We start from the raw sequence: 27,288 nt of genomic DNA, 5'->3' as shown, positions 1-27,288 counted from the left end.
ACACCATCCCCACAGTGAAACATGGTGGTGGCAGCATGATGCTGTGGGGATGTTTTTCAGCAGCCGGGACTGGGAAACTGGTCAGAGTTGAAGGAAAGATGGATGGTGCAAAATACAGGGAAATTCTTGAGCAAAACCTGTACTACTCTGTGCGTGACTTGAGGCTAGGACGGAGGTTCACCTTCCACAGCAGGACAATGACCCCAAACACACTGCTAAAGCGACATTTGAGTGGTTTAATGGGAAACATGTAAATGTGTTGGAATGGTCTAGTCAAAGCCAAGACCTCAATCCAATAGAAAATCTGTGGCCAGACTTAAAGATTGCTGTTCACAAGCGCATGCCATCCAAGGAGGAGGATTGAAGGAGCTGGAGCAGTTTTGCAAGGAGGAATGGGCAAAAATCCCAGTGGTAAGATGTGGAAAGCTCATAGAGACTTATCCAAAGTGACTTGAAGTTGTGATTGCCACAAAAGGTGGCTCTACAAAGTATTGACTTTAGGGGGGTGAATAGTTATGCACATTTACTTTTTCTGTTATTTTTTCCTATTTGTTGTTTGCTTCACAATATAAAAAAAAAAAAAATCTTCAAAATGATGGGCATGTTCAGGTTGTGAGGCAAGAAAACACGAAAAATGCCAAGGAAGGTGAATACTTTTGCAGGGCACTGTAAGGCCTTCTGAAAAGTCTGGTCCGCAGACCAGCCTTTTAGCCATATCTTGTGCCGAAGGATCATTGCTGTCAAAGACAGCACAGAGAGACTAAGGGAGCTGCATCCAGATAGGCATCACAGACGAACTGCAACCCATGGACCAACTAGTCCGCCAGCTCTGCAAAGGCAGGAGGAATATGTTCCCCCTCCAGATCCTGGCGCAAAAGCTTTGCCCACTCGGGAAAGTCAGGGAAACCATGCTATGGTGAACACCAGCCTAAGGATCGAACCGGCCACAATAAACATGTGACAGATCAAAGTCTCGGCTCTCCTGTCAAAAGGATCTTTTAAAAACCGGAGACTACTCCACCAGAATTAGGGTGGATTTACTCAGCCTGGAGACCTCAGAGTCCACCATAGTTGGGACTGCCAACTTACTCAACAGAGACTCCTCAAGGGATACAGTCTATCAAAAACGCTTAGGCACAGCCTAACTCCACTGACTCGCAACAATTTTGTCCCAGTAAGCGGGAAAAAGGAAATACCTTTGCCGCTTTAGAGGATCTGCGGGCCTCTGACGCAGCAGCGGCTGCACCCCCCCTTGTTTAAAGTTTCCTGCACCGATACAATCAGTGCATCCACCAGCGCCTTTACATGCGCATGTGCAGTAAAAGGAATCATCCTCACCGCCAGAGCGCCTGAAGTGCGTGGACGCAGACCCAGTAGAGTCGCTATATACTAAGCTCACCCTGAGAACATAACAAGCAGGGGAGGTCGCCGACCTCAGTCCCGAAAGGAGACCCCGGCTAAGGGTCCACAAAAGAACATATTAGACCTAAGGGTTGCCCTCCATAGAGGACATATTAGGACATAGCCCCCTAGAGGGGGCCCGCCATGATGCAGACGCGCAGGCAGAGTACCCTCACCCACACAATAATGGCTGCTTCACTTCGCTAAAAAATGCAGTGCCCCCATCATGGCACCCCCCGGTGCCAAGCAGACCATATGACCCCCCCCCCCCCCCCCAGGGGAAGGCAGACACCCGTACGCAGCTCTATCAACCGGTCAGCAGTTTGAACAGCCTGGTCAACAGTTTGGACAGCAGCTTGGACAGCCAGCCGCGAGTAGGCCGCAATGCCACAGCCTAAATTTAGGACTGTGTAAGTCGCGAATCCGCCGGCAGCTCTGTTAGCTTGATCAGCAGCATGGACATCTTGGTTAGGAGCTCAGATAGCTTGGTCAGCCACTTGGACAGCTAGTTCCGTCAACCGCGAGTAGGCCGCGGCCTCAATTTTGGCCCAATCCAGGCGCATGAGGTGCGCATCAGTCGGCAGTACTATCTGCTATATCAGCAGCTTGGATAGCTTGGTCAGGCACTCGGGCAGCTTGGTTGGCCCAAACCAGCCACGTGAGGCGCTGACCCGCGGATGATGAAACATCTGCTTCCCCCCAGTCCAATACTCACTGCAGGGAGCCCAAAGGACATCCCTGTCCCAGTCACGAATCCTCAGGGGGCCAGGAACCCGCCCAAAGACCCCCGTGTGCGATCCGGACAACCCGGTCAACAACAACCACATCCTTAACCCCCCTTACTGGAGCAAGTAGCAAGGCCAGCTCCTACCTCACCCAGTGAGGGGGGGGGATAGGAGGGGCTAGGTTTGGGAGTATACCCCCTGGGACCGCCCTATGGGCATAGTCAAACTCTTAACTCTTTTCCGCCTAGTGTCCTACTCCTAGGAAGAGCAGCATATCCCAAGAGTCAAAGACAATATGGAGCTGTGTCTGTCAATGAACAAAAGAGAAAATGTATATTACTAACAAAATATTGAATTTACAGTTTTTTTTCTGTAAGAATGCAATAAGATCAGACATTTTTGAATATTCACAATCGTGTATGTAGCAATTTTAAAAACAGGAAGATCAGTTACCTGTACTGGGCAGGAAGAGGAGTCAACAGTCCCTAAACTGGCAGCCAGTAGTGCGGAATTAAGAGCCATGAGGGCTGGAGAGGCAGAGACGGGAGAGAAGAGCAGTGGTTGGAGTGAGTTTTCAGGAAAAGTCTCAGGCAAGGTCAGGTGTGTTTCAGGTTTCTCAGTTGTGTCTGTATGTGAAGAGGGCAGAGCATCCAGCAAAGGTGCGAGAGAGGACAGAAGGCTATTCTGTTGTTGATTCTGAGGTGGAATATCGAGCTGTGGTAGTCCAAGTCCTCCCAGTGGTAAAAGAGGATTATGTAGAAGAGATGCCATCAACAAAGCTTGCAAAGCACTGGTTTCTGGATCACCCACAGAGGGTAACGTCAAAGGAGGATTTTGGAGTCCCAATAGGCCAAGATCTGCACCTCCCAATAAAGAGGAGGAAAGTAAATTGACTAAGCCTTGGTTAAGCAGCTGTTGTTGCTGATTCAAGCTGAAGGAGAGTGGCAATGAGCCCAGCATGGCTAGGTTTAAAAGCGCAGGTGTGGCAGAAAATGGCAAGACTTGTTCCTGGCTCAAGAAGGAGAAGCTGTCCCCAGAAGAAGGCAGAGAACAGGGCAGCTCACTGTTGCCTTCTGTGATACCACTTTGTGCCAGGCTCGGGGCTGGAGAAGATTTTGGTACTGGAGACTGGTTGTGTCGGCCAGAGGATAAAGCTAAAACGAGAAATAAATTAGAAATATGCATGTGTAAACAATAAGCTACACTGGTTTTAGATACTTAAAATATTCTATGTTTGTAGTTCATTCAAATATAAATGTAAAATGCTTACGTGGATTTGCCCCAGTGGGTGTTGAGGGTAACTTCAGTGGTAAAGGAGTCCCTGAGTTCTGTTCTGTAGCAGTCTGGACTAGTTGCCCTACAAGGCCAAGAAGATGGTTGCTGATATCTTGAGAAGCTGGAGACCTGCTTGGATTTTTGCTTTGGCTTGGGGGCTCCTCTACAGATGTACGAAACAATTGAAGGGAAGAGGGAGTCTGACCAGAAATTGACTGTATATTAAGAACTTTGGATTTTCCCATGTCTTCATCAAGCTGTCCCCCAATTCCAGCTAACTTTGATACACAAGAATTTAATCGAGTGTGTCCACTAGGACTACTAGGAGTTAGGAGAACCTTACTAGTATCCTGCGGACTGGCATCAGGTCCTGGAGAATTCTTTTGTCTTTTTCGCTTCACCATCATATCCCTTCTCTGGGAATGAGTCCTGCTGGGAAGAGACCGACCTTCCTGTGTGACAGATGTAGAAAGCAACGTATTGGGATTCAGCAATCGGCTGGGTAAAGTGCTAGGGGCTGCGGCTTCAGGTTTGGTTTGATTTGCCATCTGGGCCTTAGCAGCCGCTGTAAGGAGGCTGCTAGCTGGGAAGGAAGCATTGCTTTGCTGGCCCAATATGCACCCGAGGGGAAAGCCCAGTAAGCCTTGCGCTGCTCCCAAAGACACCGGTGGTGCTGATTTATTGCTTTGGTGGGTTAAGGCATGGCTGGCATTTGAAGAAGATCCCAGTTGGGCCTGCCCAAATGGAGGGAGGCCTTCAAGTATTGCTTTTGGACTGTGGGGCACAGAGCGCTTGGGAGGGCTAATGGGCCTGGGAGATCTAGAACTTGACCTTGTGGGGGCAGGAAAGTGCTCGGAGGAGGCAGAGGAGTGGCGGGAACGTTGAGGGGATGGCTCCACACTGCCAGCTGGGGAAGAAATAGAGGATATTGAAGACCTAGTCGTAGAAGGAGATGTCAGCACTCCACTACGAGTGAAAGGTGAAAATGGAGGAGGAGGCAGTGAAACAGAGGTTGTGTTGCTTGGGTTGTGCTCAGGAGTAGGGTGAGGGTTCAATAAGGGAACCTGAGACTGAATTAAAGGAGGCGAGTTTAATACATGGTGCTTTGGACTAGGTGGTCTACAGCTGATGGAATCCAAGATGCCGAGCGGATCTTTCTCAGGAAAGGCAAAAGGCCGTCGGGAGACCTGAGGAGATTCATCCAGCGTCCTTGAAAATGTGCCACCTGGCACAAAGCTACAAGTATTAAGAGCTATTGGTTTTGGGGAGAGGCCTGAAAGTTCTTGACTACATAAGGGATAGGAAGGCCGGTGTTGGGAAGACTTTACTTGCGTAAAACTGGAACTGGAACACAGCTCATTAGATATGGCTTGTGGAGTCCTTGAAAACAACTCATAGTTACCATTTGATGGCACCGGTGGACAGTTTCTTAAGGCATAGGACTCACCAAGAGATGCCCCATGCTGCCTAGGCACAACAGGCCGCTGGCTGGATCGTAAGCCAGAGTACCTTTCCCCAGAATTAGGAGTTAAAGTATCTGATTTGTGATCCAAGGGATTCTCAGAATGGTGAGCAGGCATGCTGTGGGCCTTCTCCATCATTAGTTTGGTGAACATGTCAGGATCGAGAGAACAGGGGTGTTGTCCCATCTTTGGGCTGGTGGATGCTGCATGAAAGTTTTGACTTGGGCCACATCCTGTTAAAGATAAACATAAAATAAATAAATATGTTCACTGACACAAAGAGGACTGAGAATATACAATATGTTAGGTAGACAATAAAAAGTATTTTGAGGGGATTGTGCTACAACCAACATTTTAAATTAGTTAAAAAAAATAAAACCAGAAACAAAATGTGGTCATTCGTCTTTAATCGTGTATAAAGCACAACAATCTTTCACTAGTTCCATGTAATATTCCAGATACTGCAATGTCTATTTCAGGAAACAAAATAATCACTTGGCAAAGCTTTTGCTGCTGGGTATAATACTAAGCTAGGTAGGGATTTGAGAGTGAATTAGCTCTACTACCTGAAGGTTGCAGCCATAATTCTCTTTAAGAATAATCTGCCTCATACTTGACTAGTGTTTAGGGATGAGCTCTGAACAGGATACTGGAGTGGTCTTCTATGCCTACAAGGGAAAGGCAGTGAGGTGTCTGTGTTGATAACCTTTGAAAAACGAAATGAGTTTATATCCTCTTTAATGTTTTCAGAGGTACATGTGCAATAGATCAGTTTAATGTACAGTATCTCACAAAAGTGAGTACACCCCTCACATTTTTGTAAATATTTTATTATATCTTCATGTGACGACACTGAAGAAATTACACTTTGCTACAATGTAAAGTAGTGTGTGTACAGCTTGTATAACAGTGTAAATTTGCTGTCCCCTCAAAATAACTCAACACACAGCCATTAATGTCTAAACTGCTGGCAACAAAAGTGAGTACACCCCTAAGTGAAAATGTCCCAATTGGGCCCAATTAGCCACTTTCCCTCCCCTGTGTCATGTGACTCGTTAGTGTTACAAGGTCTCAGGTGTGAATGGGAAGGTGGTGTGTTAAACTTGGTGTTGTTGTTCTCACTCTCTCATACTGGTCACTGGAAGTTCAACATGGCACCTCATGGCAAAGAACTCTTGGAAGATCTGAAAAAAAAATAATTGTTGCTCTACATAAAGATGGCCTAGGTTATAAGAAGATTGCCAAGACCCTGAAACTGAGCTGCAGCATGGTGGCCAAAACTATACAGCAGTTTAACAAGACAGGTTCCACTCAGAACAGGCCTCGCCATGGTCGACCAAAGAAGTTGAGTTCACATGCTCAGCGTCATATCCAGATGTTGTCTTTGGGAAATAGACGTGCCTGTCAGCATTGCTGCAGAGGTTGAAGAGGTGGGGGGGTTAGCCTGTCAGTGCTCAGACCATACGCGGCACACTGCATCAAATTGGTCCGCATGGCTGTCATCACAGAAGGAAGCCTCTTCTAAAGATGATGCACAAGAAAGCCCACAGTTTGCTGAAGACAAGCAGACTAAGAACATGGATTACTGGAACCATGTCCTGTGGTCTGATGAGGCCAAGATAAACTTATTTGGTTCAGAAGGTGTCAAGCATGTCTGGCAGCAAACCAGGTGAGGAGTACACCAGGTGAGGAGTACAAAGACAAGTGTGTCTTGCCTACAGTCAAGCATGGTGGTGGGAGTGTCATGGTCTGGGGTTGCATGAGTGCTGCTGACACTGGAGAGCTACAGTTCATTGAGGGAACCATGAATGCCAACATGTACTGTGACATACTGAAGCAGAGCATGATCCCCTTACTTCGGAGACTGGGCTGCAGGGCAGTATTCCAACATGATAACGACCCCAAACACACCTCCAAGACGACCACTGCCTCGCTAAAGAAGCTGAGGGTAAAGGTGATGGACTAGCCAAGCATGTCCCCAGACCTAAACCCTATTAAGCATCTGTGGGGCATCCTCAAACGGAAGGTGGAGGAGCGCAAGATATCTAACATCCACCAGCTCCGTGATGTCGTCATGGAGGAGTTGAAGAGGACTCCAGTGGCAACCTGTAAAGCTCTGGTAAACTCCATGCCCAAAAGGGTTAAGGCAGTGCTCGAAAATAATAGTGGCCACACAAAATATTGACACTTCGGGCCCTGTTTGGACATTTTCACTTAGGGGGGTACTCACTTTTGTTGCCAGCGGTTTAGACATTAATGGCTGTGTGTCAAGTGTTTTTGAGAGGACACCAAATTTACACGGTTATACAAGCTGGACACTCACTACTTTACACTGTAGCAAAGTGTAATTTCTTCAGTGTTGTCAGATGAAAAGATATAATCCAATATTTACAACAATGTGAAGGGTGTACTCACTTTTGTGAGATACTGTATATAACCTAATCAACGTCAGTTTGTGTTTCAAAAACATATTTAAGTATATAGTCTACCCCTAAAGGTTAATAAAAGTACAAGTGCCCCGAATTCGTATATAGAGGCAGTCCCCAAGTTACAAACATACAGCTTACATACACTATATTGTCAAAAGTTTTGGGACACCTGCCTTTACACACACACACATGAACTTTAATGGCATCGCATCTGTGAAGTAAGGCACTGAGGTTGGACGAGAAGGCCTGGCTCGCAGTCTCCACTCTAATTCATCCCAAAGGTGTTCTATCGGGTTGAGGTCAGGACTTTGTGCAGGCCAGTCAAGTTCATGTTGGAACAGCAATGGGCCATCTCCAAACTGTTCCCACAAAGTTGGGAGCAAAAAATTGTCCAAAATGTATTGGCCTTAAGAGTTCCCTTCACTGGAACTAAAGGGCAAGCCCAAACCCTGATCAACAACCTCACACCATAATACCCCCTCCACCAAACGATTTAGAGCAGTGCATAAAGCAAGGTCTATTAAAACATGGATGAGCAAGTTTGAGGAGGAGGAACTTGACTGGACAGTCCTGACCTCTAACTAACTGATAGAACAGCTTTGGGATGAATTAAGAGTGGAAACTGTGAGCCAGGCCTTCTTATCCAACATCCATGCCTGATCTCATAAATGTGCTTCTGGTAGAATAGCTGAGGCTGTTATAGATGCAAAGGGTGGGCCAACTCAATATCGAATGCTAAGGGCTAGGACTGGGATGCCATTAAAGTTCATGTGCATGTAAAGGCAGACGTCCCAATACTTTCGACATTTGATCCAGTGTATGACTCATACTTGCAAAAAGGAAGGCAACAGGAAGTGAAAGGAAATCTACCCCTAAGAAAGGAAGTTCAAACCTGTAAGAGTTATCATGGGAAAAAGGTGTTTCCCCTGAAGCTTTAGCGCCAATCTTTTTTTTACGCCAACCCAAAATTTTCAAAATCCAATTGTCACTGGGACAGAAAGAGGTGAAATTTTCTGAACAGGGGCACAGACAGCAAAACAAACATTATAGGGGTTTAGTTAACCCTTCCCTATTCTATCCAAGAAAACATACAAAAACTGATTTTTGTCTTACCGTAAAATCCTTTTCTCTGATGTTCATTGACGACACAGCTCCATATCTTTTTGATCCTTGGGTTATGCTATCCCCTACAGGAGTAGAACACTAGGTGGAAAAAAAAAAATGACTACGCCTATAGGGCGGTATACTCCCACTTCCTGTTATTGCTGTGTCCGTCAATGAACATCAGAGAAAAGGATTTTACGGTAAGGGCTCTTTCACACGGGGCGGACCGTATTGCGATCCGCTCCGGCACTTTTTTTTTTCACGGACACGGATGACACTTGTGTCATCTGCTCCGTATGTCCGCATATCATCCCATCCGTTTGCGGATGATCTACGGACATAATGTATGTCTATGGGCATTGCGGATGTCAGCGGATGACACTACTGACATCCGTTTTTTGCATTCGCTCCGTTTTTTAAACGGAACAAAAATAGGGTTCTGTTCCGTTCCAAAAAACGGAACAGAACTGAAAGGACGAAAATCGGATGTCAGCGGATGGTCATCCGCAATCCCATAGACATTCATTATGTCCGTATATTACCCGCAAACGGATGGGGCGATTTACGGACATACGGAACGTCCGCGTGAAAGAGCACTAAGACAAAAATCCAGTTTTCTCTTTCGTTCATTGATGGACACAGCTCCATATCTTCTTGACCCTTGGGACGACCCAAAGCAATGTCAAACATGAGGGGTGGGAAGAACACAGCAACAACACACTTCCCAAAGGTAAAACGTAGCCAAACAGGTAAAACAGGAGCTTAAACCAGGAACAACTGGAGCTCACCTACCAAAAAAAAAATACACCCCTGCTTAAGCCTCTGCCACAGCAGCCTACAAACCTCTGCGGTCAAAAGCAGCATCTGCAGATGTGACTACACCCACCTTGTAAAATTTGATGAAGGTATGCATAGACGACCAGGTGGCCGCCTTGCAAACCTGGACCACTGACGCCTGATGACGGAAGGCCCAGGAGGCACTAAACGCCCTTGTAGAATGTGCCTTAACAGGGAAAGGAGAAATTTGACCCTTAATGGAATATGCATGCACCATGTCTGCCTGATCCATCTGGAAATTATCGCAGCAGATGCGGCCTGCCCCTTACGAGACCCATCCGTAAGGACAAACAAGGAATCAGATTACCAAATCGACTCATTCGCGAACAGGTACACCCTGATTGCCCGAACCACTTCCAGGGAATGTAAGGCATCTCTTTAAGATGCTTAGGCTTAGGACACAAGGAAGGAAACACAATGTCTTCATTTAAGTGGAAATCAGAGACGATCTTAGGAAGGAAAGAGTGGCAGGGACGTAACACCACTTTGTCCCTTTGAAATACCAGGTAAGGTGACGGACAGGACAACACAGCCAGCTCTGATACCCTGCGTGCCGAAGTAATAGCCACCAAGAAGGCCACCTTCTGTGACAAAGTAAGCAGAGGAAGTTCACAAATGTTTTCAAAAGGCGGTTTTTGAAGAATCGGCAATACCATATTGAGGTCCCACGGAGGAACCGGGAACCTTACCGGAGGAGCCAGGTGGCGTATCCCCTAAACGAAAGTGTGAACCAAGGAATTTGTGGCCAACGGACGCTGGAAGAAGATTTCCAAAGCGGAAATCTGGCCCTTGATGGTGCCCAGGGCCAAACGCTATGGCAAGGAATGGGGGGAACCCCTCAAGACTCACACAAAGAAATGTACACCCTCCAAACTTGATGATAAATCTTCCTAGAAGTAGATTTTCTAGCTTTCAACAGTGTAGGAGTTACTGAATCCAACAACCCTCTGTCCTTCAGCACCTGGCTTGCAATAGCCAGGCCGTTAAAGCCAGCGACCCAAAAGCAGGCTGGAAGATTGATCCCCAAGATAAAATATTTTCTCTGAGAGGGAGTTTCCAAGGGACGTCGACTACCAGTCTTACCAGGTCTGCATACCAAGACCGGCGAGGCCAGTCTGGGGCCACCAGAATGACTGGAATCCCTTCTGCCTCGATTCTGCGCCAGAAGTTTAGTGGAGGAAAGTCATACATTAGACGATACTGGCCCCAATGGACCACCAGAGCGTCTGTGGTGTCAGCCAGAGGGTCCCGAGACCTTGCCACAAACCTCTGAATCTTCCGGTTGAGGCGAGAGGCCAACAGGTCCACAGCGGGAGTCCCCCACCGGAGACTCAGTTGTTAAAACACCCCCGGGTGAAGAGACCATTCTCCCTGATCCAGCGCCTGCCGACTGAGGAAGTCGGCCTGCCAATTTTCCACCCCTGGAATGCGCACCGCAGAGAGGGCTGGAACAAACCGTTCTGCCCACCTTAGAGTGCCGGCCACTTCTCTGTGCTAGGGCACTTTTGGTGCCCCCTTGATGATTGACATATGCCGCAGCCGTGGCGTTGTCCGATTGAATCCTTACCGGGCGCCCCTGCAGGCGGTCCGTCCACAAAGACAGGCAAAGCCAGATTGCCCGAATCTCCAGGACAATGATCGGCAGACTGGACTTCTCCCATTTCATAAACTCCCTGAGCCAGATCTGTGCCAAGACACCTCCCCACCTGGACAGGCTGGCTTCCGTGGTGACAACCGTCCAGTACAGGGGGAGAAAGGATTTTTCCTGTTGAAGCACCAGGGAGCTGAGCCACCATATCAAGGACCCCTCGTACCCTGGCTCAACAGGATCAGATTGTCTAGGGACCGTGGATTCTTGTCCTATTTGGCAAGAATATCCTTTTGCAGAGGTCTGTTATGGAACTGAGCAAATGGAACCACCTTGAAAGTGTAGACCATCAAGGCCAGCACTTGCATGCAAGTCTTGAGAGACGACTGCCGGTTTGATAACAGGAGCCGAATCGCATGCTGCAATTTTAGGAGTTTTGTCTCTGGAAGAAACACCCGGGCTGAAGCTGAATCCAGAGTCAGGCCCAGGTAGTCCAGCTTGTTGGACAGCGTCAGAACCGATTTTTAAAACATTTTGTATCTAGCCGAACTCTTGCAAGGTTCACACAGTGATATCCACATCGTTTTAAGACAGTCAGAGATTCTGCTCGCAGAAGTAGGTCGTTGAGGTACCCCAGTACTGCGATCCCCCTTTGCCTGAGCAAGGCTAACACCGGAGCCAAAACTTTTGTGAACCCCCTGGGAGCTGAGGTGAGACCAAAGGGTAATGCCACAAATTGACAGTGCTCCTCGCCTACGGCAAAGCGATGAAAACGCTGATGCCTGACACAAATTGGGATATGAATGTAGCCACCCTTAATATCGCTAAAGGCCAGAAAATCCCCTTGATGAAGGGATGCCACTACCGTGCGAATGGACTTCATCTGAAATTTCTGAACCCGCACAAAGCGGTTCAAGGCCTTGAGATCCAGGATTGGATAGACCTTGCTTTCCTTCCTGGGGACAGTAAATAGGTTTGAATAAAACCCCTGAAAACTTTCTGACTCTTGAACTAGTACAATGACTCCTTGGGAGAGGAGATCCTGTACCACCCCGAGAAGGCCTCGCAGACGATTCAGGGACAGACGCAAGTTGGAAGGGAAGAACCTTGCCGGAGGCAAGGACCGGAGCTCGATCTTGTAACCGGACCGAATCAATTAGTGGACCCATTTGTCGTGAATAAAAGAGGTCCACGGGTCTGGAAAAAAGCGAAGTCCCCCCACCCCAGGTACGAGTGAGGACGCCCCTTTAGGCAGAAGTAAACTTGTCTGCGGTACCGACAGGACCCGCTTTTGACTTACCAGACCAGGGTCTCTTGAAACCTCCCACGAAGTTATGGGTGGATTTTGATCCCTTATTCTGCGATCCCGCGGGACGGAAAAGCCGTTTATGTGCTGAAAAGAAAGGACCACGCTTGTGACGAGCGTCCTTGCTCTTGGTAACCTGCGGAAGTAGAGTACTCTGACCTTCCATAAGACCTTTAATGTCCTCTTCCATGGAAGCTCAGAACAGGCAGTCTCCTACAAAAGGGAGACTGGTCAGCACCCTTTTGGAAGCCTGGTCCGCAGACCAGCATTCAGCCAAATCATGCGGCGGAGGGTCACTGCTGTCACAGACACCCTGCAGGCTAAAGGGGTTGCGTCCAGATAGGCATCACAGATATATTGTACTCCCTGTACTAACTGATCCGCCAGCTCAGGAGGATGCCAACACTCTTCCAAATTCTGGCGCAGAAGCTTTGCCCATTCCGTTAAGGTCTGGGAGACCAAGGTTATGGCAAACACCGGCCTCAAAATTGAAACGGCTACGTTAAAAAGGTATCGGACCAAAGATTCAGCTCTCTTGTAAACTAGGTCCTTAAAGGATGGAGAGTTCTCCACTGGTAGCAGTGTGGCTTTATTTAACCTAGAAACGTGAGAATCTACCACCGTTGGAACTGTCAGTTTCTTCAAAGGGACTCTTCAAAAGGATACCCTCTAGCGAAACACTTTAGGTATCCCGACCATGCATTTTGGGGAACCCAACTGACTTGCGACAATGTTGTCAAAATAGGCGGGAAAGGGGAAAACCTTAGTCGCCTTCGAATGGTCTGCAGGGACCAAATTGCACCGGCGCAGCGTTAGCTGAGTCCTCCATTTTTAAAGTTTCCCGCACGGATACATTTGGTGCCTCCACAAGCGCCTTTTCATGCGCGGCTGTAGTGGAAGAGGATTCATCCTCATTGTAAGAGCACTTAGGGTGCATGGACGCAGACCTAGTAGGGTGACTCGAGTCCGCTGCGACCAAATTAATGTAAGAATCTGAGGAGGCAGAGGATGCAGGTGAAGGCAGGGGATGCTTTATGCTAGGCCTATGTTGAAGGGCCATATCAACTTTTGACACCAGTGATTGCAGGAGCGCCGTCATGGCCGCCAGGGTGGACTGAGACCCAGAGGGTCCCGCAGTTTCTTACAGTGGGTCAGGTGGTGACACGTGCTCCAGGGACGGCCAGCAAAATCTGGGGGAAAAAGATTACAAAAAAAAAATTGCTGTAAAAATCCCCCCCCCCCCCCCACCGCTGCACTGGTGGCACCACAGGTCCCAGCGCACCAAAAGTACTGCTATAGCAGAAAGAGGGAGCTTGCACACCCACAGGGACTCACCACCACTGACTCAGGAGGGACACGGAGTGCCAAGCTGCATGCCGTGCGGCAATCAGAGAGGAAGAGAAAACGCGGGCACTGCCATTAGAGGCCTACCACCAAATCAACGCTCTACAGGCTACAAGAAAATGGCTGCCACATTGATTTCAATGGGGAGCTACCAAAACATGGTCGCCGAGCTACACAAACATGGCCACCGATACCAATAGCAGCCATCCACCGCAAAATTGTGGCGCCCGCGGGACTCCCGGGACCCCCAGATACATGCAGCCAAGAAAAGGGGGCCCTGTCAGGGACCCCCCCCCCAGGACATTTTTCCCAGAAAACCGCTAAACTGAGCTGCTGGTGGCGCACTCCCTCCCCCCCTCTAACCCCACTTAACACCCCAAACATGTAAATAGTATGGCCACCCCGGGGGGGGGGGGGTGCTTGTGCATGGGGAACCCACTAGTGGAAGAGGGGGGCACCATTTGGAAAGGAAGGACACATGGGGGGGCGTACCAACCCGGGGAGGGGCCCGCGTTCACCACGAGAATTCACCAGAGGAGAGGGGGGACACTACTTACCAAACCTTGGAACCAAGCGAGCATCACTCCGGGCAGGCCACCGCACCATCTTAGAATGGGGGTGCTGCGGGCCAAAGGTATGCTGCGACACATGTCGTGACCAGGGAAATGCGTCTTTACGGGATGTTTAACTTGCCAGCCAGCCCCCGCCTTAGGGTGATGTCGCGGCTGACCTAGCGCAGAGCTGGGGTCGGGGCGTGCTCACTGCCCGGACTGGGAAAACTGTAAGGATCTAGAATATCCATTGCGTTGCGCAGTCCGGCAGTTGATTGTAGTTCTGACTGGAAAAGACTTGATTGTAGTTCAGAAGAAAAAAAAAATTCAGTTTAAAAAAAGGAAGAAATGCCAGGACCAGAGATCCTAGCAAGGAACTGGGTCCTTACCCCTGACTAGGCAGAAAAAAAACTGAAGTCTTATAGCAGGAAGTGGGAGTATAGCCCGTAGGAGTAGTACATTTTTTTCCGCCTAGCGTCCTACTCCTGTAGGGGGCAGCATAACCCAAGGGTCAAGAAGATATGGAGCTGTGTCCGTAAACAAACGAAAGAGAAATTATTTTTTTTGGCTGGAGTTACACTTAAAAAATTTACCTGTTCCAACTCGCATACAAATTCAAATTAACAAACCTACAGAACCTATCTTGTTTTTAACCCGGGGACTGGCTGTAGTCTGTAATTATACTGTATATGTTCATGAAAGCAGCTATGTGTTGATAGAACTTAAAAGGAAAAGTACAGCATTGGCTGTATTTCTCCTATGGATCACAGGCATGCAATTGGTTCTGCACTTCTGTGACCATTTTTCAGCAAACAGCAGGCTGAAGCTCACTGTCGGCTGACGTCACAGAACCAATCCAGGCTCGCGAAACAACGAAGTCAGGACCCACCCACATGCCTGGACCACCACCCGGCTCACCTTCTCAGCGAACCGCTGAGAGCCTGAGCTACCTACTCCCGCCCTCCCCCCCCCCCCTCCACAGCCCAGTGCCCCACTGAGCGGGGGGTGCGGCAGAGAAGACAACGGTGAATGACATTCATCAGCTCTCTGCTCAGGGAGCACTGAGAACCCAGCGATTGGCGTTGATTAATTGCTTGGTTCTCAGTCTTAAAGTCGGAGGGGGACCGATGCTGCATCCACCTAGGTAACTATGATTCTGAGAAAAAACAACAACAACAAAACCCCATACTTCTCTTTTAACTTTGTGCAATATAAACAGTATACATACATGCACAGAGTACGAAAATCCATTCACATCAATTGCCTGCTCCCTAAATATCCCAACCAAACACACACACTACCAATTAGCATGTTTTCAGACTGAGGAGTGAGGGGGAGGTAACAAAGTGCAAACAAAGGAAGCTCATACAAACGTGGTAAGAACACACAAACTCCACGCAGAGAGTGATTGGGATGGAATTACATAGACTAAGCTTTTGGTTGTGCTTTGCTGATACTCTTATCTCAGGCCTACCAGGCCAAGTTTGATTAAAAACCATAAACAAATTGGCATTTGCAATGGCTTGTAACATCTGCAACACTCAAAGACTATGTGATCTTTGTCCAGGATTTTACTTACATGAGGGTGCTCAGGAGCGGTGTTTTAGGGCCTGAATCAACAGGCTTGGGTTGTGTCAATGGCATTAGTATGACATCAGGAGACAATTCGGAGCTCATACAGAATTCATTGACAGGTGCATGTGACCTGCAGTTGACCTCTTCCTGACTAGCATTTGATCTGCTTCACATGGATTTTGCATTTCTGTAGACTTGTATAAGAACGCAAAACCAGTCTGAGGTAAACACAGGTCCTTATTCAGATAATGAAAAGGTACTTTTTAAAGCAGAATTCACTCTTCCAATCAACATTGACTATGTGTAATCATTATCCTACTAGCATTATTAAATAGGTAGGAGTGTATATCATATTTGCTTGTTTTAAACTTTTATTTTTAAATTTCTTCAGTTAGCGTCTGGTTTCCAGGCCTAGGCAAATGATGTCATACATCCCAAGAGTCTTCAGGAGAGGTTTTCTCAGCTAAGCACACCCACCTGTCTGCATGCCTGAGTTAAGGGTAGATGGATTCTAAGAAGTAAATGCTACATGAAGCCCTTACCACGGCCAGAAATGCTAGGGGGTGTTTTTTCAAAGTGACATTTTAGCTAAATAAAGCATGGAGACATGGATGGATGGATGGATGGGCGAGTTTGCTTTTAATAATAAAAATTAATGAAATAGCATTTTTGGTTTGTAGCGTTCAGATGCAGTGTAGTTCCACTTTAAGAATTAGAGGTGGGTCCAAAGTTATCAATTTATATTTTAGGTATCATGAGGTCATTTTAGGCGTTAGGTTAAGGAATAAAGTAAGATAAAGGTCGAAGGAGAAGTTCACCTTTGTGAACATGTTACACCCATTTTTATGGAGTAATATATAACATGTCCAGCATCTGCCTGCTTTCCCAAAGACAGCCCCTCCCTCCTCCCTGTGACAGTGGACCAGGAATTTCCTCCCCGCTGTCACAATTCAAAAAGAACATGGCTGTGCGGGGCTCCATCCACACGGCTGCATCATTCATTCACAGAGTTCAGTGAATTAAAGAGAAGCTGCAGTCTTCCTGAGTAATGTTTGTGCATCTTAATTATAGCTGTTCTCACATTAGGTATTGTTATTACTGATAATTGTGTCTAAAATATTTAATTCCATACCTGAACTGTGATTCTAGAACAGCTGGCAGCGGCCGTGTCATCTGCTGGTATCTGAAGCCACCAGCCCTTATCTTACAGGATTTGGTGCAGCTGGCTACATCAACATTCACATCCCGATCTTACCCATGCATGGTAACAAAAGGAGACCAGAGATGAGGGACCTCATTGTGGTGACATAGCCGGAAGTGGTGGAAATTTAAAAAAAAATAAAAAAGGAAAAAAAAAGGTACTTCCACAAAAAAATAAATAAATAAAAAATGCTGGGTTGTAGTTCTCAAAGAACTACCAGGGTGCTGATGAGCGCTCTGGGAAGTTAATTCATCTTCTGCTCATTCACTAACTGCCTGCCCATATCGAAAGTACAGGCAGACAGCTACACAGACAGCCTGCAGGAGGCTGACACTGCATCCTCCATGATCTGCTGATCATGGTTGCAGTGCTTTACGGGCTTCAAAAAAAATAAATAAATGCATATTTGTACTTGCAAACAATTCACATTTATTATTTATTTATTTTTTAAAAAGGTGAACTTACCCTTTAAAGAAGTTGAAGTAGTTGTAACCCTAAATGAATGAAATTTAATTTTCTAAATCACTCCACATAAAACTACTGGTATTTTTTTTAAAAAAATACATGTTTTTTTTTTTTTAAATCTTTGCTGCATTTCCATGTTGTACATCTCCTGCAGCCTCTTTGCAGCATTTTCTTGTCAAATGCATGTACCTCCGCGATGTTCACATGGGATTCCTCAGGGCAGGTTTCTTAATGGTGACAACAGTGGGCTATACCTGTGTAACTTATTTTGAAACAGTCTTCTGTAGATTCCATCTAAAGCCCAAGTTACAATGTGACAACACAGGAGCACAATTGGGAGACGTTGTCACCCTTTAGCAGGTAGTACCCTCAGCCATTATGCCCTGAACAACATTATTGCATTAATAGGGCATTTAGACAATGAGTATCCGCTTCACTTAGAATAGCCAATCTTTGTAGTTGTGAAATGGGGGAAGCTTTATGTACTTTATTTTGCAAAATATTTAATTTCTCTTTTAAATTGAAATTATTCCTGTTCAAAGGAAACCTCATTTTTCTTTTTAAATGGAATACGTTTCTGCTCAGACGTGGCTTGATCCAGCTCTCCCATAAATCTCTGTACCGGATTTATACTAATGTTTTACTGGTGGCTGATAAACAGCCACGGTGATTGACTGTTTCTGGCAGCTTCTATAAATAGTAGTTGCATTCAGAACTACACTGCGGTCTGGAAGGGTTCTCCTCTATTATGCAGATGACGGCTAGGACAAATCTGTATGGGTGAGCGGGTTACACCTCGTCCCATGTTTTCAATATAAGCCGGAAGAGAAGGTAATAGAAACATAAGAAATACACACCAGCAGCTTGATTTTGTAGTGCAAGGGGAGTACTTTCAATGCTCTTGTACAAAGTAGCTAGGGCCACAATTTTCCTACGATGGTTGCAGAGTTTGGTCATGTCCTCCTCAGCTTTTACGTCTTCTGCGCTGCGCCTCTTCACTACTGCTCTAGGATCAAAGTTAAAAACCTGCAGGCAATAAAAAAAGTCACTGAGTTTTTTCAACCCAACTAATGCAAAGTAAAGAAAATTATAAATATTACTTTTATATAAGTGAAAGAAAAAAAATTTAGGATGGTAATAAAGACATGAAGGTAATAACAGATACATTTTTAAGTTGAGGAAAGTATAGAAGCTGCCACTGCTGACCTTTACTTCTGAAAATGCTGACTGCCTGGCTATCACACTGATCCACAGCCCCTTTTATTTTTTAAGTCCTATGCCCATAAGTGTGCAAATAAGAATTCTAAATGCATTCTGACTTTACTTGCTGTATGTTTGCTTTGTTTCTGTGACTTAAGGTATTGAAACAGCCAAGCAACAAGAATTTTCAGATAAGGACCGTAATGGCAGTCTCTACTACTGGCTTTCTTTTAAAGACTTAAGGACCAGGCCTATTTCTGACACTTGTTGTTTACAAGTTAAAATCAGTATTTTTTGCTATAAAATTACTTAGAACCCCCAAACATTCTATATTTTTTTTTTAGCAGAGACCTAGAGAATAAAATGGAGATCATTGCAATACTTTATGTCACATCATATTTGCGCAGAGGTCTTACAAACGCAATGTTTGGAAAAATACACTTTACTGAATAAAAAAAAATAAGAAAACAGTAAATTTAGCCCAATTTTTTTCTAGAATGTAAAAGATAATGTTACGCCAAGTAAACAGATACCCAACATGTCATGCTTCAAAATGCGCACGCTCGTGGAATGAGGACAAACATTGTTACGTAAAAATCTCCATAGGCGACGCTTTAAACATTTCTACAGGTTAACAGTTTAGAGTTACAGAGGAGGTTCAGGGCTAGAATTATTGCTCTCGCTCGAACGATCGCGGCAAACTGTTTACATATGTGGCCGTGACTTGCGTATGCGTTCGCTTCTGCACGTGAGCTCAGAGGGATGGGGCACTTTAAATATTTTTTAAAATTTATTTTACTTTTTTTTTTTTTTACACTGTCCCTTTAAAAAAAACATTTTTTATCACTTTTATTCCTATTACAAGGAATGTAAACATTCCTTGTAATAGAAATAAGCAGGACAGGTCCTCTTTAATGTGAGATCTGGGGTCAAAAATAACTCAGATCTCACATCTACACTTAAAAGCAAAAAAAATAAAAAAAAATGAGCCCTTTAAGGCCGTTGAGCGGAAGCGACGTATGACGTTGCTCCGGTCCTCCAAGGCCATAGAGTCAAGTGGGGGCCATCTTGCCTTTTCTCGACTTCCTGCCTGGGACACAGAAGGACCGGATCGTTTTCCTCACTACCGAGGAAGCGGCGGGAGGGGCACCTCTCCCGCCGTCCATAAAAGTGATCCCACGGCGAATCCGCCGCTGGAACCACTTATGTGAAAGAGCACCGCCGGGCATGTAAGAAAATACTGGAGTTATGGCAGCTATCTGCTGCCATAACACCAGTATTTAGCATCAAAGTACCGACGTAAATCTGCGGCCGGCAGTCGAGAAGTGGTTAAAGTGTCACTAAGCCCATATCATAAAAAACTAAACAATAAAGGCTGTATTACATGCTGTTTATACTCATTAATTTTCTATATTCTGCAAAAAACCTGGTGGATCTAGCTGTTCTCTATTTCCCCCCTTATGCCTTACCCATTCAGTTAGGGATTTTGCAGAGCGGTGTTGGCAACTCTGCACATGCTCAGTTTTCAGAGAGTTCTATGCTGAGCATTTCCTCTCTATCACATCTGAGCAGTTTGTGACCATAGAGTCACACATATATGGGCCTATACACAGTGGTAAATGACAGCCCACTCCCTCCCTCCTCCTCCATGCCCACTAACCAGCTAAACACAATAGGGATGGGATAATACATGTAGATTGATGGATGCTTCACCTCCCTCTTATTCAAAGACACAGGCTGGAAGGGCGTGACCGCCTGGGACTGGCAGAAATCCGCCCGCAACATGTTATTGCCAAATAATAATATTCAGCCTACCCCGTCCCTGCTGAATCAGCCGAGATTCGAACCGTCAATGGTCGGCTCCAAGCCAGAATGTAGTTTGGAAAGCGCTAACAACGAACCCAGTGGCCGACAGTAACCTAACAGTATATAAAACTTCCTAAGTCCCTTGAATGGACGAGAAAGAGATACATTTTGTCTTTTCTTGCTACAATTATATTTCCGGTAAAACATAGCATGAGCAATGGAGAAAATAAGAGAACACTTACCTTGTAGATGTTAAGGGGACACTCCAACCCACACTTACAGGTTCCATCCGTTACTAGGTAGGTCTTCAACTGATCCATAGAGGTAAGAACTGTACCACTTGGACTAAAGGACAGATAAGTTTTTTAATTAACAAATGAAAGGCCAATTGAAATATTACATCTATAGGTCAACCAAAAATTTAAATATGCTCATAAAATGCCAAAACTATATATCTACGAGCACTGCAATTTCCTACCAGATTTAAGAATTTCCAAGATGCAACTATATATCAAATATCAGGTATTATCAAGAAGGTAATAGAGAAAACAAACTTTACATTACTATTACTGGCACTGAATGCAAGTTAAGTCTGTTAGTTTTCATTTACTAAATATTTTTTTTAATACAGAACAAACTTCTATTTATAGTAGTAATAAATTGGACTTTTGACACACCACTAAAACTGTCTCTTGAAGTATAAGACATTGGCACTATATTCTTTATTTATATTGTAAAGCACTGTGCAAACTGTTGGAGCTATACAACTCCTGTGCAATAATAACTGTGGGTTATCTGCAGCTCCCTTCAGATGAGGGATCAAAAAAAAAAGGAAGCTGCAGGGACATCATCTTTGTTCCACACTGCCAGAATGTTGAGTTGCAATGGTCTGGAGTGAAACTGTGGATATGCCTCATCAGGCACAAGACCATCATGTAGGAACAAGGTTCAATCCTTGGAACGAAGAGCCTGGGAATGAGAGCAAAGGGACAGAAGTTTGTCCGAGGGCAGCAAGAGCCTGAGCAGGGCCATACCCAATCTCAGGTCCAGCTACTCTTAATTGGTCAGCCAGTTCTATCAATGACTTCTGACAGTTGAGGATCCAAGTAAATCTCTGCGGAGTCTTCAATGTCTGCTGGACACTGGCACAGAGATAGGGAGGACTAATCCCTTTAGTAAGAGATTGTCCACCAACAATAAACATCGCCTGAGAACAGAGCATAGCTTGGACTGAGGCAAACGCCTTGGTGAAAACCCAGGGGTTGTGGAAACCAGTTTCAGTATCAGAGCACCCTTTCCAGCAAACTATACAATGAAAAACAGGGATATTTAGTACACATATAGTCCATACAGAATTTGTATTGTTAATATGTGGTTACACCCCTTTTGCACCTGATAGTTTAAATACATGTACAAGCTATTGGGATTTGAGCACAGGTATATCTTTTCTCACCATATAGCTGGTTATTTGTATTTACCACTGCATAGATTTTCAAGAATAAATTGTCTTTTTTTAAACTTTACATAATAACTAAATTGTACGCCACACACTTGAGTTTTTTTTTTTTCCTTTTTATCCGATTAATCGAAACAATAAATCGGCCAACTAATCGTTTGTTGCAGCCCTAGATAACAGCAAATTTAACACACCTGCTCCCCATTCACACCTGAGACCTTGTAACACTAATGAGTCACATGACACCAGGGAGGGGAAAATGGCTAATTGGGCCCAATTTGGACATTTTCACTTAGGGGTGTACTCACTTTTGTTGTCAGCGGTTTAGACATTAATGTCTGTGTAAGGAAATAAGTTCCGCGCTGTGGATATCTTAACGGATGATAAAGAGGAAATCAGGCTGCAGCCTACCCTGAACTACAATCCTAGGATTGTGTAAACAAAGAGATCAATAAGTGGGTAATTGGCGCTGCCTGTAGTGAATATGATAAAGTGCAAATGTCAACAAATGTGTGTAAATGTGAATATCAGTGCATATATCCGAGAAATTGATATCGTAAAAATGGCATATATAATATAAATAGTATTAAAATAGTCCCTTGTCACTTACAACTGATTTTATATTGAGTTTATATATATTTTTAGCACCTGTTTGCACTTAGTTTCTTTATTATTTCTAATGTTTACATGTTGATCTTTTAATACTATTTATATTATATATATGCCATTTTCACGATATCAATTTCTCGGATATATGCACCGATATTCACATTTACACTTTATCATATTCACTACAGGCAGCGCCAATTACCCACTTATTGATCTCATTAATGTCTGTGTGTTGAGTTATTTTGAGGGGACAGCAAATTGACACGGTTATACAAGCTGTACACTCACTACTTTACATTGTAGCAAAGTGTCATTTCTTCAGTGTTATCACATGAAAAGATATAATAAAATATTTACAAAAATGTGTGAGGGGTGTACTCACTTTTGTGAGATACTGTAAGCACCAGGGAGTGTGTGGCCAAGGGAGGTTGAAAGAAGACCATCAAGGCCGACACCTGGCCCTTGATAGTACTCAAGGCTAGTTTCTGCTCAACCCCCCGTTAAAGGAAGGTCAAGATCCGAGCCACTGAAAAAGAGCGAGAATGAACCACAAGAGACTCACACCACGCGATGTACGTCTTCCACGTACGATGGTAGATGTTCCTAGAAGTAGATTTCCTAGCTTTTAACAGCGTTGGAATCACTGACTCAGACAAACCTCTATCCTTCAGCACCTGGCGTTCAAAAGCCAAGCCGTCAAAGCCAGCGACTGTAAAGCAGGATGGAAGATTGGTCCTAGGAACAACAGATCCTCCCTGAGAGGAAGCTTCAGAGGAATGTCGGCGACCAGCAGCACCAGATCAGCATACCAAGCCCCACGAGGCCAGTCCAGGCCACTAAGATGACAGGAATCCCTTCTGCCTCAATCCTGCATAGAAGTCTTGGCAGAAGCTTGAGAGAAAGGAAGCTGTAAATCAGATGATACTGACCCCACGGGGCCACCAGCATGTCAGTGAGGATCCTGTGACCGAGCCACAAACCTCTACCGAGATGCCAACAGATCCACAACTGATGAAACACCTCCAGATGAAGAGACTACTCCCCTTGGTCCAACGCATGCCGACTGAGGTAATCTGCCTGCCAGTTTTCCACCCCGGGAATGTGTACGTGGAGAGGACTGGTACGAAACATTCTGCCCATCTTAGAATGCCAGATACCTCCAGAGCCGCCAGGACACTTCTCGTGCCCCCCTGGTGATTGACATAAGCCACGGCCGTGGCATTGTCCGATTGAATGCACACTGGACATCCCTGAAGACGATCCGTCTAATGTTCCAGGCACAGTCTGATTGCTCAGAGTTTCAGGACATTGATCAGTAGTCTTTCCTTCCTCGGCTCAGCCGGATCTGAATGTCCAGAGACTGCGGATTCTTGTCCCATTTGCCCAGAATCTCCCTTTGCAGGGACCTCGTATGGAATTGTGCAAACGGAACCGCCTCGAAGGTAGACACCATCAGGCCTAGCACCCGCATGCAAGTCCGGAGGGATGACCATCTGCTGGACAGCAAGAGACAAATTGCAGCCTGCAGTTTCTGGAGTTTGTCGAGAGGAAGGAGCACTCTGGCTAAGCCCGAGACAAGAGTCAGACCCAGATAGTCCAGCTTTGTGAACGGAACCAGAGCACACTTCTGAAAATTCAGAATCCAGCCAACTCCCTCAGAGTTCGTATGGTGATCTCCAGGTTTTCCACCAGAGCAGTAGGAGACTCCGCTCGCAGAAGGAGGTCATTCAAGGAGCCCAGTACCGCGATCCCCCGTTAGCGTAACAATGCTAGCACCAGGGCTAACACAGTTGTGAAGACCCGAGGAGCAGAGGCAAGATGAAAGGGTAACACCACAAACTGATAATGCTCGCCCCCTCATGAGGCATTTAACTCGCAGGCCAGCCCCAGTCCGGTAGGGCTACGTCGTGGCCGAACTAGCGCTGAGCTGAGGTCTGCACATGCTTGCTGGCCATACTGGGGTAACCACTGGATCTAGATTATCCAGCCTGTCGCCCAGTCCAGCAGTTGATTGTAGATCTCACAGGAAAAAAAAACTGTAGAAAAAAAAACTAAAAATAAAAAATTGCCAGGACCAGAGATCCCAGCAAAGAACTAGGTCCTTACTCCTGCCTAGGCAGAAAAAAAACTGAGTACCTCTAGCAGAGAGAGGGAGTATACCCCCCTGGGGCTGTCCATAGGTGTAGCCAGACTTTATTTCTGCCTAGTGTCCTACTCCTGTAGGGGGCAGTATAACCCAATGGTTAAGAAGATCAGGAGCTGTGTCTGTAAATAAACGAAAGAAAAAAAAATTTTTTCATCGTTTGTCAGAAAATTTGTAAATAAGTAAATTTTTCTCCATCACAGATGTGCGTGGATGAGGCTGCACTGATGGCACCGATGGGGTGGCACTAATATGCAGCACTAATAGGTGGCACTGATGGGGTGGCACTGATGAGGAAGCACTAATATGCGGCACTGATGAGGAGGCAACAATATGCAGCACTGATTGGCATCATGGATGGGCACAGCGTGGCACTACAGGTGGGCACAGTGTGGCACTGCAGGTGGGCACAGCTGGGGCTGCACTGTAATCAGGGCATTGATGATCAGTGCCCTGATTACCTATACATGTCTCCCCTGTGAGGTGATGCCGCAAATTGGCTCTCTTCTCCTCACACTCTGTCAGTGTGAGGCGAGGAGAGCAGATAAAAAGGCACTTTCTTGTTTACATGTAATCAACTGTGATTGGACACTGATCACATGGGTAAAGAGCCATGGTTTTTTACCGAGATTGGGGTTGCGTCTTGGCTAGACTGGGCGTCGTCATATGACATCGGTCCAGAACGAAAGCCGCCTGTCATTTTACTATACGGCGGGTGAGAGGCAGTTAAACGCAAATAGAAACTGCTGACACAGGAATGTAAAGATTTACTCTACTATAGACTGTGCATATAGGGCTACAAATTATACCAGTAAACTAGATAATGCACATCTTACACAGGCGACATATTTATAATATAAAATAAACACATGGCGCGGGGCATATACACTAGTATATTCCTTACATAAACCGTAGCCAACCAGGTAACATGGAGCTCAACCATAAACAACTGGTGTTCACCTGAAAAAAAAAAAAAATACACCCTAAAAGAGGACCAGGTCCTCTAAACAGCAGCCTTGCAGACAAAAGAAGCATCCACAGATGCCAACACATCCACTTTATGAAAATGTTTTAAAAATGTGCACAGACGACCAGGTGGCTGCCTTGCAAACCTACATCACTGACTGAAGGCACAGGAAGCACTAAGCGCCTGAGTAGAGTGCACCGTAACAGGGAAAGGAAGAACCTGACCCTTAATTGAATACGCCTGAATCCCTGTCTGTCCTAACCATCTGGAAATGGTCGCAGCAGAGTTGACAACCCTTTCTAAGGTCTGTCCGTGAGTACAAATAATGAGTCTGACTTTCTGAAAGACTACGTGAGTAAGTGCCCGAACCACATCCAGGAAATGTAAGACAATTTCCTAAGGATGTTCAGGTCTAGGACACAGGGAAGGCAACACAATGTCTTCATGCAAATGGAAAGCAGAGACGAACTTCGGAAGGAACGACAGACAGGGGCGAAGAACCATCTTATCTCTGTGAACCACCAGGTAAGGTTAATGACAAGACGCCACCAGCTCTGCGCAGAAGTAATAGCCACCCAAAAGGCCACCTTCTGGGACAACGTAAGCAGGGGAACCTCCAGAATATTTTCGAAGGGAGGATTCTGGAGAACTGACAGCACCAAATTGAGGTCCCACGGCGGCAACGGAGACCGCACTGGAGGAGCCAAGTGCCAAAAGTCCGCACCAAGGAATGTGTGGCCAATGGACGTTGAAAGAAAACCACCAAAGCCATAACCTGGCCCTTGATGGCATCCTGTAAAGCAGGATGGAAAATTGGCCATTGGGACAGCAGATCTTCCCTGAGAGGAAGTCTCCAAGAAACATCGGCGACCAGCTGTTCCAGATTGGCGGACCAAGACCGGGGAGGCTAGAATGACCAGAATCCCTTCTGCCTCAATCCTGCGCAGGAGTCTTGGCAAAGGTTTAGAGGGGGGAAGGTGTAAATCAGATGATACTGACCCCCAAGGAGCCACTAGTGCATCTGTGGTGATGGCCAGAGGATCCCGAGACCATGCCACAAACCTCTGTACCTTCCTGTTGAGGCGAGAGGCCAACAGGTCCACCTCATTAGTACCCCACCGGAGACACAACTGATGAAACACCTCCAGATGAAGTGACCATTCCACCTGGTCTAATGCCTGTCGACTGAGGTAATCCGCCTGCCAATTTTCCACCCCTGGAATGTGTACAGCAGAGAGGGCTGGAAAAAAGCGTTCTGCCCACCTTACAAAAGACAGGTACTTCCTGAGCCGCCAGAACACTTCTTGTGCACCCTTGGTGATTGACATAGGCCACAGCTGTGGCATTGTCCGACTGAATCTGTACCGGACACCCCTGAAGACGATTTGTCCAATAATCCAGATAAGGCCAGTACATTGATCGGCAGTCTGGACTCTTCCAGAGTCCAGACCCCCTAAGCACAATCTGTGTAGAGAACGCCTTCCCCACCCGGACAGGCTGGCATTCGTGGTGACCACCGTCCAGTACAGGGGAAGGAAAGACTTGCCCTGTTGAAGTGCCGGCGAATGAAGCCACCAGCTCAGGGACCCTCTCATACCTGGCTCAACAAGATCAGATTGTCTAGAGACTGTTGATCCTTGTCCCATTTGACAAAAAACACTCTTTTTTTTTTTTCAGAGATCTCTTGTGGAACTGTGCAAATGGAACCGCCTCGAAGCTAAACACCATCAGGCCCAGGACCGCATGCAAGTCCTGAGATATGACCATCTGTTGGACAACAGCGGCTGAATTGCATCCTGCAGTTCCTGGAGTTTTGTCCAGAGGAAGGAACACTCTGGCTGAG

The 27,288-nt window shown here is 46.1% G+C and overlaps 1 protein-coding gene across 1 annotated transcript in view; it reads right to left on the bottom strand.

The window, feature by feature from the left end:
- Positions 1 to 27,288, bottom strand: part of MBD6 (methyl-CpG binding domain protein 6) — a 124,418-nt gene that overhangs the window by 47,476 nt on the left and 49,654 nt on the right. The window contains exons 4-7 of the mRNA XM_082244784.1: positions 20,513 to 20,615; positions 18,122 to 18,290; positions 3,397 to 5,097; positions 2,580 to 3,280 (exon numbers count right to left, since the gene is read on the bottom strand). Coding sequence (XP_082100910.1) covers positions 2,580 to 3,280; positions 3,397 to 5,097; positions 18,122 to 18,290; positions 20,513 to 20,615 — 2,674 coding nt within the window. The remainder of the gene's footprint in view (positions 1 to 2,579; positions 3,281 to 3,396; positions 5,098 to 18,121; positions 18,291 to 20,512; positions 20,616 to 27,288) is intronic.

The sequence above is a fragment of the Pelophylax lessonae genome (assembly GCF_965119305.1).
Source record: "Pelophylax lessonae genome assembly, chromosome: 2".
In the NCBI taxonomy this organism is placed as follows: Eukaryota; Metazoa; Chordata; class Amphibia; order Anura; family Ranidae; genus Pelophylax; species Pelophylax lessonae.
This window is presented reverse-complemented; position numbering and strand designations above follow the sequence as displayed.